This window comes from Eretmochelys imbricata, chromosome 5 (genome assembly GCF_965152235.1).
Source record: "Eretmochelys imbricata isolate rEreImb1 chromosome 5, rEreImb1.hap1, whole genome shotgun sequence".
Taxonomy (NCBI): domain Eukaryota; kingdom Metazoa; phylum Chordata; order Testudines; family Cheloniidae; genus Eretmochelys; species Eretmochelys imbricata.
Window position 1 is genome coordinate 45,204,222 of NC_135576.1, and position 15,752 is coordinate 45,219,973.

The 15,752-nt window shown below is 44.2% G+C and overlaps 1 protein-coding gene across 3 annotated transcripts in view; it reads left to right on the forward strand.

The window, feature by feature from the left end:
• ARSB (arylsulfatase B) overlaps nt 1-15,752 on the forward strand; it is a 102,919-nt gene that overhangs the window by 58,111 nt on the left and 29,056 nt on the right. For all 3 annotated transcript variants that reach the window (XM_077816991.1, XM_077816992.1, XM_077816993.1), the window contains exon 6: nt 13,188-13,258. In XM_077816991.1, the coding sequence (XP_077673117.1) occupies nt 13,188-13,258 (71 nt within the window). The remainder of the gene's footprint in view (nt 1-13,187; nt 13,259-15,752) is intronic.

Below are 15,752 nucleotides of genomic sequence, written 5' to 3' on the forward strand. Positions count from 1 at the left end.
CATGACTGATAAATGCATCTCTTTTGCCCATCAAGACAAGGTCCTTTAGGTAGATTTGATACTGACATCAGCACCTGGGGCACACTTGTTCATCTTCAGCATCTTTTTTGGTAAAAATCTAATTAATGCAACTGATCCTATTCTATTTCATATAGGTTCTTAAACTATAGTCATCAGTATGGTGTCTGAGTGCATTCCAGTAGCGTGTTAAGCAATATGACTACCATCTGTCACATGTGGTTCTATCTCTTTCCCTTTCCCCAGGGGAAAAATTGTGTGGGCAGCATAGGTTTTACGGTGGGGTTTTAAAACAAACATTTTAAAACCAGACATTGTATAGCTAGGTCAAAAAAATGCACCTTTGCACTTGGAGCAGAAGATGTGAAGGTTTATGATGGTCTTTAGTTTCTGTGAGTTTGCCAGTCTCAGATTGCCCCCCAAGAAGCTCTGCCATCTGCACAAGTGAGCATTAGCCTTACGGTTGAAGGTTTCATTGAGTCAAGAGTTCTGTTGTCTACCACGATTTTGATTCTGGAGCTTTAGGGAATCTTTTAGATATTCTGGCCCCAGGCCATAAAGGAGTTTGAGGATAAGGCCCAAGACCTTGCAGTTGACTAGATCATAGAATCATAGAATAACAGTTGGAAGGGACCTCTGGAGGCCATCTAGTCCAACCCCCTGCCCAGAGCGGGACCAATCCCAACTAAATCATCCCAGCCAGAGCTCTGTCAAGCCTGACCTTAAAAACTTCTAAGGAAGGAGATTCCACCACCTCCCTAGGTAACGCATTCCAGTGTTTCACCATCCTCCTAGTGAAAAAGTTTTTCCTAATATCCAACCTAAATCTCCCCTACTGCAACTTGAGACCATTACTCTTTGTCCTGTCATCTGCTATCACTGAGAATAGTCTAGATCCATCCTCTTTGGATCCACCTTTCAGGTAGTTAAAAGCAGCTATCAATCCCTCCTCATTCTTCTCTTCCATAGACTAAACAATCCCAGTTTCCTCTGCCTCTCCTCATGTGTTCCAGTCCCCTAATCATTTTTGTTGCCCTTCGCTGGACTCTCTCCAATTTCTCCACATCCTTGTAGTGTGGGGCCCAAAACTGGACACAGTACTCCAGATGAGGCCTCACCAATGTCAAATAGAGGGGAACGATCACGTCCCTCAATCTGCTGGCAATGCTCCTACTTATACACCCCAAAATGCCATTGGCCTTTTTGGCAACAAGGGCACACTGTTGACTCATATCCAGCTTCTCGTCCACTGTCACCCCTAGGTCCTTCTCTGCAGAACTGCTGCCTAGCCATGCGGTCCCTAGTCTGTAGTGGTGCATTGGATTCTTCCGTCCTAAGTGCAGGACTCTGCACTTGTCCTTGTTGGACCTCATCAGGTTTCTTTTGGCCCAATCCTCCAATTTGTCTAGGTCCCTCTGTATCCTATCCCTACCCTCCAGCATATCTACCACTCCTCCCAGTTTAGTGTCATCTGCAAACTTGCTGAGGGTGCAATCCACACCATCCTCTAGATCATTAATGAAGATATTGAACAAAACCGGTCCCAGGACCGACCCTTGGGGCACTCTGCTAGATACCGGCTGCCAACTAGACATGGAGCCATTGTATGATACTGTATGGGAAACCAGCGTAGAAAGCGCAGGACAGGTCTGATGTGCTCACAGTAGCCTGTGTTGCTGAGGAGATATGCTGCAGCATTCTGTACCCTCTGAAGTTTCCCAAGGGCTGATGGCTTCATGCCCAAGCATACTGCATTGCTGTATTCCACACAAGGTGAAAAGGTGTAATTGAGGCCAGGTCATTGTCTACTAGAACAGGATGAGTCTGCTAGTCAGCCAGAGATAGTAGAAAGTGTGTGTTATATGCAAATGCTTCTATGTGAGAGTTCAGCATCAACAAGGAATCCAGGAGCATTCCTCAACTACAGACTGGATGGCTCAGGTGTGTGTGTATCTTCAAATAAAGGAGACTGCACTGTGGTTGCAAACTCTTGAAAGTGCTTTCCTCTTCCCATCAGTACTAGTGCTTCTCCCTTACTTGGGTTCAGCTTCAATCAGCTGTTCCCATCCCTGAACTGATCTTGTCCAAATTCTGGGTTATCTTGGTGTCATCTGCATATTGCTGGCATATGAACCCATGTCACCTTACCAGATCACATAGTCGCTACCTGTAATGTTTAAAAGGACCTAAAGAGACCTGGTGACCCCAGATTACTTTAAATTTGCCAAGTTGGAGGCCTCATTCCCAATATGACTCTTCATAGAAGAAATTAATATAGTATCTGTGAATTGGTGACCTATGATAGAAATGGTTTCAGAGTAGCAGCCGTGTTAGTCTGTATCCACAAAAAGAAAAGGAGGACTTGTGGCACTCCTTTTCTTTATGATAGAAGTGTTTAATTTCACATTTTCCTCAATGAATAGATCAAATTTCAGGATTGTAGCTCAAAAGATCAGTTGAATGTTGGATATCGGACAAAATGGACTTTAATGACATCTAATAGAAAGTTCAACTCTGTTGATTTTTAATGCTCAGTGGCCTACAATGGATGAAAATAGCTAGAATCTTTTTTTTTTAAGGTAATTTGGAAAATGGAAATTAAGTGCCAATCAGTTACTATATTACAGGTCAATGTGTGACAATACAGTATAGCAGGGGTTCTCCACCTTTTTCTTTCTGAGGCCCCCCAGTATGCTGTATAAACTCCATGTCCCACCTGTGCCACAACAACTGTTCTTCTGAATATAAAAGCCAGGGCCAGCATTGGGGTAGCAAGCAGGGCAGTTGCCCAGGACCCCACACCACAGGGGGCCCAAAAAGCTCAGTTCCTTAGGCTTTGGCTTCAGCCTCGGGTGGCGGGGCTCAGGGCCCAGGGCTTCAGCCCCATGTGGTGGGGGTTTCGCTTTCTACCCTGGGCCTCAGCAAGTGGCTAATGCAAGCCCTGCTTGGTGGACCCTCTGAAACCTGCTCGCAGCCCCACAGAGGGCCCTGGGCCCCTGGTTGAGAACCACTGCAGTATAGTATGTTCTGTAGTAGCAGTTAATCTTAAAAAGTAAACATTCTTAATCTGTAGACTTTGTCTACAACTGCTTGTGACATAGGAAAGAAAAGACTTTAAAATTACATTCTTAAATACTAAAACTTATGTATGATCCCACAGACTAAATATTTGTTGGGAAAAGACTATCACAACTAGTTGCACTGTGATACAAATTGAAGCTGAAGAAAATGATGTCTTAAGTCAAGCCTGTCCTAATATTTTTGCAATATACATAAAAAAAATTAAGGAAGTGTGAGGAAATATGATCCAGGGAAATACAATATGTGCAAGACATTTAAAAACAAAAAAAAGAAAGAACAAAAACATCCTTAGTGACACCAGGTCATTACCAAAAACAAGACAAACAAAAGTTACTCTGGAAAACCTTGGACTTCTTCCCAAGGCTACTTTTTTGCCTAGTTTAAACAAAACCCTGTTCTGTTAAAGTTCCTATACAGATGTTTTGTTCAAATTCACCAATGAACAATAACCTTTCACTATGCTTTAAAAATACTCCATGGTTGAAAATACAGGGCTGTACTCCTGGCTAGCATAAATTAGTCTTTGATTTCTACAGAGGGACATCCGTTTATATCAGCAGAGAATCTGCACCATAGAATAAAGTTCTGTTGTTTTTATATAGACAGATTTCTCTTTGAAGATAATCAGAGTTTCGCCTGCATTAAGAACACAGAACTGAGGTGGAACACACTATAATAATTCCTGTGGTGGAACACACTATAATAATCCCCACAAAAAAACCTCTTCCTATAAGTGTGTGTGAGTGAGAGCAAGAGCGCATGCAACTTAATAGAATATTGTACCTTAAAAACAAATATCCTAAAGCCAGAGAATTCTAAGCTATGTTTATATTTTTAAAAAACCTAATCTGTAGAAAATACCGAAATACAAAGACAAGGTGTCTCAGAGAACCTTAGTTGAGCCTTCATATCCTTGCTGTCTTGTGCACTCAGTAAGTGTCCCTGACAAAAACTACAGTATCTAGCTGCTAGCTGGATAACTTGCTGAAGCTGTCCTGTGAGGTGCTAAGCCACATAGCAGTGGAGCTCTGTAACTGGGAAGTGGGATGGGGCATCTGCCCCACACTAGTGGAAAAAGGGTTAAAAGCAGCCATGGGGAGGCTGTGCAGCAGACAGCCAATCAGGGCAGAGCAGGCCCATATATAGAGAGAGCTGCAGGGCAGAGGAGGTTGTTCCCCCTTGGGAGCTCAGTGAGAAGGACTGGGTCCCTGAAGGGCTGAGGGACTGAGCAGTGCTGGGCCGAGTTAGGGAAGCAAGAGGGAGCTCCAACCTGACTGACTGAAAGACTGAAGCTCTGATATGGGGCAAAGAAGGTGCTAGGGCTACAGGAAAGTGGCCCTGGGAAATGGACAGCGGGGGTTGAAGGAGGCGCAGCGCGTGGCTGCTGCCTAGAGGGGTCCTTGGGTCAGGAGCTGGAGTAGTGGGCGGACCTGGGTCTCCCACCCCCACATGCCATCGAGGGGAATGGCCAGTGAAGGGCTGCAGGTTGTCACTGAGGCAAGTAGCTAGAACCTTGGGCTGCAGTCGGCCACGGAGGCTAGTGGCTGGACAGAGGACTGCTGTTGCCCTGGAAGTGGGGGAGAACGGAATGGGGCATGGCCAGAGGGCTGTGTCCTGAAGAGGACTCCACGATCCTTGAGGCAACGCAGGTCCAGAGAAGAAGTAATGGTGGCGAGACACCTCCACAGGAGGGTGCCCTGTGAAAAGACTGAGCTAATTCCCAGAACGACCAGCAGGAGGTGCCACGGTGGTGAGTCCCACACCATTATAGAAGGGTGACCACTTTCTAGAGGTTTTAAGCCCTACAGAAGTGGAGCTTAGGAGCCCCAACTGGCAGCCATCTCCTTGTGCTGTAGCATTTCCCCTTGCTTCTGCAGCTGGTCACATTCCAAAAAGCGGTCCTAAGTTTTCCTGGACTGCTAGATTTCTGCTACTGTGTAAATAATGTGCATTGGTTAGACACTCTCTCACTTTCTGGTGTATTTAGAATTATTTAAATAATACCAAAAGTTATTGAATGATTTCATAATCAATTAATAGTGCTGCAGAATTTAAATTAGGGACCCTTGGCACCTATTATTCTTCTTCGAATGATGGTCCCTATGTGGGGGGGAGGGATGGATAGCTCAGTGGTTTGAGCATTAGCCTGCTAAACCCAGGGTTGTGAGTTCAGTCCTTGAGGGGGCCATTTAGGGATCTGGGGCAAAAACTGGGGATTGGTCCTGCTTTGAGCAGGGGATTGGACTGGATGACCTCCTGAGTCCCTTCCAATCCTGATATTCTATTAAAAAAAAATGTGGGTGCGCATGTGTGCCATGCACCAGAGCTAGAATCACAGAATATCAGGGTTGGAAGGGACCTCAGGAGGTCATCTAGTCCAACCCCCTGCTCAAAGCAGGACCGATCCCCAATTAAATCATCCCAGCCAGGGCTTTGTCAAGCCTGACCTTAAAAACTTCTAAGGAAGGAGATTCCACCACCTCCCTAAGTAACGCATTCCAGTGTTTCACCACCCTCCTCGTGAAAAAGTTTTTCCTAATATCTAACCTAAATCTCCCCCACTGCAACTTGAGACCATTACTCCTCGTTCTGTCATCTGCTACCACTGAGAACTGTCTAGATCCATCCTCTTTGGAGCCCCCTTTCAGGTAGTTGAAAGCAGCTATCGAATCCCCCCTCGTTCTTCTCTTCCGTAGACTAAAGATCCCCAGTTCCCTTAGCCTCTCCTCATAAGTCATGTGTTCCAGTCCCCTAATCATTTTTGTTGCCCTCCGCTGGACTCTTTCCAATTTTTCCACATCCTTCTTGTAGTGTGGGGCCCAAAACTGGACACAGTACTCCAGATGAGGCCTCACTAGTGTTGAATAGAGGGGAACGATCACGTCCCTCAATCTGCTGGCAATGCCCCTACTTATACATCCCAAAATGCCATTGGCCTTCTTGGCAACAAGGGCACACTGTTGACTCATATCCAGCTTCTCGTCCACTGTAACCCCTAGGTCCTTTTCTGCAGAACTGCTGCCGAGCCATTCAGTCCCTAGTCTGTAGCGGTGCATTGGATTCTTCCATCCTAAATGCAGGACTCTGCACTTGTCCTTGTTGAACCTCATCAGATATCTTTTGGCCCAATCCTCGAATTTGTCTAGGTCCCTCTGTATCCTATTCCTACCCTCCAGCGTATCTACCTCTCCTCCCAGTTTAGTGTCATCTGCAAACTTGCTGAGGGTGCAATCCACACCATCCTCCAGATCATTTATGAAGGTATTGAACAAAACTGGCCCGAGGACCGACCCTTGGGGCACTCCACTTGATACAGATACACTTGAACTGTGCATAGTAGTATCCGTTGACCCACACGTGCATCAACAGCATGGCGCGTCTGAGGCTTTAAGATGCTATGTGGGTCAAGGCCGCTCCAGTTCTCTCTTACTGCTGCATGGCCAGAGTCGGAACCCCTTAGTGCTCTTAGCTCACTAAGAAAACTGCTCTTCATTTTTGCTGTGTATAGTTAGATAGATGTCCATTAGTTTTTAGTAATTAGTTTTCCTTGGACTTCTCCCCTTCGGGGGGTTTCTTTCTCCCCGGCCTGGAGACTATGCCCCAACAAGCCAGCTTCAAGAACTGTGCCTCAGAACCTCACTCCTTTTCAGTGAGCAGTGAACACACTTGTTGCTTTTACTGTCTTGGTGAAGCCCACATCATGTCTCATTGCTCCATCTGCCACTCATTTCCATCCCGGACTCAAGCAGCTCGTGAACTTCCCCTCTGCAAATATCTGGAGGAGGAGAAGGTGCGCTCACATGCGCAACCAGACCTGGTTCCAACAGATCCACAGAATGGTGCCCATCACTGGTGGTGAGCACTTCAATGGGCCTCTCCCATGCAGCACCAGCGGCATCACCGAAGCCCCACTGTATGCACAAGAAATATGGGCACAGGCATAAGGGCAGCTCCCGACGGGGACCACCTCTAAACTCAGTGTTACCTCTCCCTAATGTCTTCATGAAGATCTTTGCGGTCGTGACAGCTTATATGCACGACCTGGACCATTCCCTCTTCCCCTACCTGGATGACTGGCCACTTGTGGAGCCCTCTTGCTCCTTTCTCCTTGCCACCATTCAAACCCTCCACACCCTCCTTGTCAGCTTGTGGATCAGCATCAATGAGGAAAAGTCGATCCTCGTCCCTATCTGCACACTCACCTTCATAGGGGCACGCCTAGACTCTGTGGCAGCCTGCACCTTTCTTCCCATGGACTGCTGTGCCGCCCTCACTTCTCTTATCACTGTGCTCTGACGCTATCTGCAAATGTGTGTCTGTCAGTGCCTCTCCTTCCTGGGCCATATGGTGGCATGTAACACGGTCACGCCGTATGTCTGCCTCCATATGTGTTGCGTTCAGCTGTGGCTCCACTCCGTCTGCAATCCGCAGTCAGACCACCTGAACAAGCAGGTCATCATCCTTCCCACTGTTTTGGCTTCCCTCACCTGGTGGTGAATCCCATCCGTGGTTCTACCAGGCATTCCATTCATGTCCCCCATGCCCAGCACCACTCTCACCATGGATGCCTCACTCGTGGGCTGGGGCGCCAACCTCGACGGCCACACGGCCCAGGATCTTTGGTCACTAGTGGTTGTGTGGATGCACATCAACATCCTGGAACTATGAGCAATTGACTGTCCTGCCAGGCCTTCCTGCCCTTCCTCCGTTCCCACCATGTTCAACTGCTGTCCGACAACATGACGGCAATTATGTATATCAACAGACAGGGCGGGGCTAGGTCTCCTTCCTGCTTCACAGAGGCCATCCACCTTTTTGGTATTGGGGCTTCCAGCACGCAGTCACCCTGCACACTGTACAACTCCTGGGCAGCAGCAACTTCCTGCTGGACCGGCTCAGCCAGTCCTTCCACGCCAACCATGAGTGGGAACTCCACAACCCCACTCTCCGGTCCATCTTTCATTGGTGGGGCACGCCTCACTGGGACGTCTTCATGACGTCGGAGAACTGCAAGCTTCCTCTCTTCTGCTCCTGGGGAGCCCTGGGCTCAGGGTCACAGGGCGATACCATTCTCATTCCCTGGACCTCGGATATCCACTACGCCTTCCCACCCATTCCCCTCCTTCCCCAGATCCTGCGCAGAGTGTGGAAGGACCGAGTGATGGTTATCCTTGTAGCTACCTTCTGGCCTTGCCAGTATTGGTACACCAACCTTCTCCACCTCTCCGCTCACCCCCCGATTCCTCTTCTGGCCCTCCCGGACCTCCTAACGCAGGCGTGTGGCTGGCTGCAGAACCCTAACCCGAGCCCTCTCCATCTCATGGCCTGGTATTTGGATGGGGCTCGTGTGTAGACCAGGCTTGTTCCACCCCTATCCAAGACATGATCACTCATAGCAGACTCCAATCCACTGTTATCAAGCTAAGTGGCGCCGCTTTACTATGGTGGCGCACCACCATCACATCTCTCCAAACTCCATCTCCATTCCTGTCCTTCTAGACTACCTCTGTCATCTCTGCCAATCGGGCCTTGCCCACTCCTCCATCTGCATCCACCTGGCGCTCAGTGCCTCTCTTCCTCCTGTGGATGGTTTCTCCATCTTCACCCATCCAAAGACCTCCTGCTTCCTCCACAGCCTTCTCAGTGCCTTTCTCTCTGTACGGAGGCTTACCCCCTCTTGGGATCTGAATCTGGTCCTCTCTGCACTCACCAAGCCATCCTTCAGCCCCCTTGCCACCTGCTCCTTTGCCCATCTTTCCATGAAGGGTGATCTTTTTGGTGGGCATCACCTCCACACGGTGTGTAAGTGAACTGGCAGCCATGATGGCAGATCCACCATTTACCATCTTGGAGACTGTGTCTTTGTGCTTACGTCTTCACCCCAAGTTCCTGCCCAAAGTGGCTTCCTCCTTCCACCTCAACCAAAGTATACACCTTCCAGTCTTCTACCCTAAGCTGCACGCCTCCCCCAGTTGTGCAGAAGAAACAGTATGAAAGAGATTTCAGGCTGTTCTAGGCTTGATTCTGACCTTCAATGCCTTCCATTCATCAGTCTGTCTAATGAAATCTTAGGTTTTTATGCATTAAATATACAAAATTAAAAGCCACTGAATAACATACAACAGACCATGAAACTGGCCCACCACAGGAGCATTAATAATCCCAATCCCAACTACCTTGAATCTAACCTGGTGGGATGATTCGCATGATTGGAGTGTTTAAAGTCTCTGATTATAATCTGTTCAGGAAGGGTAGAGTTGGTTAAAGAGGTGAGGAGGAGGCAATCCACATTAAAGACACCCTTACTTGTTTTAGATATGATAAATCAGAAGCACAGGGTTTTAAATGCACCTGGATACATGTGCTAACTAATAAAGCCCAAGAGGCTTCGCTGATGGGGGTCTGATACAGACCACCAAATCAAACTAGAGAACAGGAGTCACTCCTTAAACACTTGTCGGTAATGTGGGAGGTGGGGGAGGGGATCTGTGTTGTGCTGGGGATCTTCAGTTTGGGAAACATATTCTGGAAGATTTATGCAGTAGTAAAACACCATCAGTTTCTAAAAGTTACAGATAATTACCTGACACAAAAGGTATTGCAACCAACATGAGGGTAAGTCTATTTTAGCACCTTATTGTGACTGATAAAGGCTGAACTGGAAGTTGGTGGTTGCCTACAGACAAGTGATCATGATTTGATTATATTCAGTGTGGACAGAGAACTGTCCCAACTAGTAATATGTAGTTGTAGTGCTTCAAAAAGGCTAATTTCCCAAAACTAAGGAAAATTCTGAGCAAAATTCAGTGGGAGAAAAAAATTAGATAGAAAAATATGAATGAAAATTGGGAGTTCTTTAAGAATAATTTATTAGATGTTCTAATAGCCACAATTCCACAGTCAAGAAGGATGCTAAAGAAAATGGCTAAAAACTCATCTTGGTTCAGTGGCAAAGTGAGGGCATCAATTAGATATTAAAAAAGCAATATATAACAATTGGGAAAAGGGGAAAATAAGTAGCAATTGATATGAATCAAAAGTTATGAAGTGTAGAAAACTGATAAAGAGAAGCTAAGGACATCAGGAAAAATCCGTGGCTGGCCTGGTTAAGAATAATGAGTTGAAGTATATTAGAAAAAAAAGAAATCCAAGCAATGGTATAGGTTAATTTCTAGATCGAGATGGTAAAATTGTTAATGATACAGAAAGGGCAGAAGTGTTCAATAAATACTTCTGTATTTGGGAAGTACCAGGATGATGTATCATATGGGTATGAAGAAGTATCTTCTAGTAGTCCATTAGTAACTTAGGAGCATGTCAGACATCTACTAGGGATAAAAAATTTTAAATCAACAGGCCATGATAACTTGCCCCAAAGAGTCCTAAAATAATTGTCTTTGGAGATCTCTGACATACTGATGTTAATTTTTGATATCCCTTGAATACCAGGGAAATTCCAGAAAATGGGAAGTATACAAATGTTGTGCTAATATTTTAAAAAGGATAAACAGGATGATCCTGTAACTACAGGCCTGTGAGCCTGACATCAGTCCTGGGCAAAATCATGGAAAAGCTGACACTGAATTCAATTAATAAAGAATTAAAGGATAGGAATATAATTCATTCCAATTAGCATGATTTTATGAAAAACAGGTCTTGTCAAACAAACCTGCTTTCATTCTTTGACGAGATTATTCATTTGGCTGATAAAGGTAGATGTAATATAATTAGATTTTTGTAAGGCAGTTGACTTAGGACTACAAAATATTCTAATTTTAAAAATTAGCACTATGCAAAACAATAGAGCATAGGTTAAATGGATTAAGAACTAGTTAACTGACAGATCTCAAATAAGCAGTTGTCAATGGGGAATCATCATGGAACTATGGCGTTTCTTGTGGGGTTTGGCAAGGATTGGTTCTAGCCCCAACACTATTAAACATTTTCATCAACTATCTGAAAGTAAATTTAAAGTCACTGCTACTAAAATTTGCACATGATACAAAGGTTAATAGAATCGTAGTTAATAATGAAGACAGGGCAGTCATACAACGCAATCTGGATTGCTTGGTAACCTGTGCCCCGTCAAACAAAATGTGTTTTTAATACAGCTAAATGAAAAGTTTTATACATCAAGGAAGAAGAAGTGCATGCCATATTTACAACATGGGGACTATATCCTGGAGAATAATGACTATGAAAATTAATTTAGGCGTCGTTGTGGATAGTCGGTTCAAGGAAAGTTCTCAGTGTGATGCTATGGAATAAAGGGCTAATGCAATCCACTGATGTATAAATGGGGAGTAGTGAGTCGGAGTAGGGAGGTGATATTACCTCTGCATATAGCAGTGCTGAGAATGAGACTGGAATACTTCGTACAGTTCTGGTGTCCACATATTAAAAAGGATGTTGAAAAATGGGAGGGAGTGCAAAAGAGCCACCAAAATTATACAATGTGTCATCAGGAGGTCAGACTGAATGATCCCCTCTGGACTTTCATCTCTAGAATCTATCAACCCACCCCCTTCCCAAATGGCCAAAAGGTAAAACAGATGGGCTTAGTAGGGTGGCTGGAAGAATAACAATTTTAAGCTTTGTTGGGCCAAAAGGTGGTGAGTGGAACCCTTTGTAGAAAATGGCCTGTAAGCAGTTGCCTGCCTTTTAAGCCAGGGGCTATCTAGCTCAAGCACTGTTATTCATTATAGCAGTGGAGCTATTGTACAGGAAGGAAGGCAGACTTACAGACAATAAGATCCTAAACCACTCAGAGCTTTATAGGTAAATCCCAACACCTTAAGCTCCACCCCATAAATTTACTGGCAGCTGGTACGTATTACAGAGCACTGGTTTAAGAGCCTCTCACTCTGTTTAACACATCATTTAACAAGTGGGCATTTAAGAGCTGCAGTCTGGCCTAATTGCAGTTTCTGGATAGTCTTCAAATTGTGTCCGTATGTAGCGCATATTCAAACGAATCCAGTTTCAAGGTGAGAAAGGTGTGGATAAGTGTAATGAGGGCTGCACCTGAAAGGAGAGGTCTCTCTCTTCTTGCCAGGAACAGATGGAGAAAAGCACTGTTAGCCACAGCTGCAACCTGAGCATCCAGAATCAGTTCAGAATCTAATGAAGGACCTAAAATGCAAACCTGTTACATAAGGCTCAGTCTGGCATGCAGCTTGTGATGCTAACGAGAAATTAAAAACTCTAACATTTTTAATGCATTGTGGCGGAAACTTTCCTATATGGCAGTTTTTTCACACTGAATTTTTGGCATTGGACTCTGGTTGTATATTAGCTGAAAAGTGCTGTGTGATTTAAGTAATACAAATAAATACCCTTTACTTTCTGAATCAGTCCCACCAGTAATTTATAATTTCACTGTTACTCAGAATGTTTGGCTTCCAAAGATGATATCAAGAGGGGAAATATTAATTCTATAATTAGGTATTATTGATATTGAATTATAAAATATTTCCTCCCAAAATAAAATTTTATATGGTTTTAACATCTTCCTTTAAGATTTCCACTGAGTGTTATCTTACCTGTGTTTTGTATTCTAGAGGATAAATGTTTCAGGTTAGAGATTTTTACTTGTCTTATATGCTGTTGCTTAAAATAAAATAAAATCTAGATATTATCTGAATGGTTCTCTTTGAAGTTCACTATTATATCATTAAAATTTTTGTGGTTTGAATGAATGTTTTTATTTTAATTTCCATCATGAAAACAAATGACTTCTAACTGGCTTGCATGATGCTTTTTATAGACCGTGGACCTTTTAAGGAACGTTGGTGTTTTTCAGTGTAATGTTTGCTTAATATGTAGAGGTCCAATCCTGCCTCCCTTATGCACATGAGTAGCCCCCACTGACTTCATTGGGACTGCTCACCTGGGTGTGGAGTTGTAGGATTGGGCTAAAATATTATAGCTACTGGATCAATAGGTGATCTTCAAATTAAAAGTTCATAATAGTTAATGGACACAATTGTTTCCTATACATATAACAAAAGGAAGTATTAAAATAGCACATGCAGATTTGTAGTGGGCTCTAGAAGGAAATTAATGTTTCCCAATGAACTCTGTTCTAGTGAAGGAAGCCCTTCTCCGAGAAAGGAGCTGCTTCATAACATAGATCCTATGTTTGTGGACACTTCTCCATGTGAGTATGCGATTCGTTGCTAGTCATATTATATAGACACATAGTTTGATATCTGTCCAATGCGTGCTTTTTTTCCCTTAAGAAAAGTTTACCCTTTTGTAGGTGAAGAAAGGAGATACTTAGGATGCCTTCCACTTGCAAATAAGTCACTGCCTTAAAATGGAGTTGCAATAATCGCAACTTTAGTGTACTGTTAACTACACCCTAAATCATTGCCGGACTGTGCTCTTCATTTCCCAGTGTTCTGAAGCACTTCTATGCAAAGACTAATGTACTGCAGGCTGTGGGGTTGTTGAGAGAAAACCATGTGCCTCAGGTGCACAGTAGGACCAAAGTGCCTCTTGCACTCAAGATTAGGAGTTGTCTCCTAACATCCGCATGTCCTGTGTTCTTCTATCTATAAGAAGATTGTATTATTGACCTTGCAAGGGGAAAACTTTAGTTTGTATAGGCTGACGTTCCAAGCCTTGTGGCTGCTTTTGTGCCATATTAACATGAGTTGGAGCCATTGTTAGCAAGTCATGCTGCTCTCTAAATGCTTTCTCTTTTATAATTCAGCATTTGGTAAGGACAAGGAGCTCTTTAAAATGGGGATTGCTCATGGAGATTTTCATTGGAAAATGACTCTTCCAGAGATTTTGAAGTTTTTGTGTTAAATTAAGATATATAGTAATACATTTAAGAGCTAAACACTGACTGAAGAAAGCCAGTGCAGTGGAGACAGTGGCATGTAACCTGTGAGCCTGGCACAAGTCATCCTGTAGTAGGTGGATGGGAATGGCTTAGGATAGACTGCTACAATGTACATCTGGCTCTGTGCTGCTTCTCCTCTAAGCAGGAGCACATGATCTCATCTTGGCTGGTCACTGCTCCCTGCTGTGATGATAGCATACATATTGGTCGGATTAAGGTTTGGCCATGCCAGTTTCCCTCTATGGAATGCTCTGTAGGCTGTTACAGCCCTGCAGGCAGTCCTTGTAGGTTGTTGTGCCCTGGTATGTTGTTACAGAGGCATACTTTAGAGAGTATCTCTCTCCTTGTGTGGTACTGCAGTGGTTGAACTCAGCTGAGGTGCCCAACCTAACAGATTCCAGATATAAATCTGGAGGCAAGAAGCTTTCAGTGTAGAGTCCTAGGCTCAGGAACTCACTCTCCACATTGGTTCGACAGTGCCTGGGACGGCTGAGGTTTAATGCTAATTGCAAGGCCTGTCGTATTTATTCAGGATCTCTCTGCGGTGGTAAATTAAGGGGAGCTATTGTATTGGTTGGTGAGACGTGAATGATCATTAAAATGGCTATTGAGCCAATTTGAAATTTTGTATGTCTTGTGCTTCAGGCACATTAAAAAGAAATCTCAACACATAAATACTTACCCAGATGCCCTTATTTACTATCTGTGGCTTCTCTATTTTTTTTCCCCTCAATGCCCATCACCTTCGCAAGTCAGATTACACCACCCGTTTTGCCATCCAGCACCAATTGCACGTATGTACAGGAAAAGACAGGACTAAGCCTTAAATACTGTATGTAACCCTTCAGCTTTTTCCCTAATTTAAATTTTAATTCTCAAAAGGGTTGTTTAGAGTAAGTAGCTATACAGCTGCTAGATCTTATCAGTATTGGTAAGTATTATAAGTGTTTTCTCAGGTGCCTTATAGGTGTCAAAACCTTTCTGCTGCAGATCATCATTTCTTCAGCTAATGCATGAGAAACATTTTTGTCTGATACAACGGGGCATATTAATTTATGTTACAGCCTTAAGCAGCCTTGGTGACAAGGATCGGGCCTAGTCATATTTGGTTTAATTTTTTACATGGTACTGAACGCCCACAACTTCTCTTAACTTAATTGCAAATTGAAGGAGCCGTGTGCTTTGCAAGACAAGTTCATTATCTGCTTAGTGGTTCTAGTTTTGACAGTGATAATGTAGTAACATTCTCCCGTAATGTCATAAAATTATATATATTGAGTTTTTATAAGTCTGTGTTAATAAACATAAATATATTTAGACTGAGATGTGTACATCTCTCCTTAAGTTTCCTTTCTTTTTCATTTTCCAAAAAGGGGTGACATGGTTGGAAGGATAGGCCAGAACACTGATTTTGACAGCTATGTTTTGAATACATAATGTCAGTAAAGGGTGGCGGTGCACAAGACTAAGCCGTGGTCTACACTTTTGGGGTGGGTGGGGGGAATCAATCTAAGTTACGCAACTTCAGCTACGTGAATAATGTAGCTGAAGTCAACATACTTAGATCGACTTACCGTGGTGTCTTCACTGCGGTGAGTCGACTGCTGCCACTCCCCCATCGACTCTGCCTGTACCTCTCCCAGCGCTGGCGTACAGGAGTTGATGGGAAAGCATTCAGGGATCGATTTATCACGTCTAGACTAGATGCGATAAATCTATCCCCACTGGACCGATCGCTGCCCCCCCGATCTGGTGGGTAGTGAAGACATACCCTTAGAATAAACCTAAACTTACCATGGCA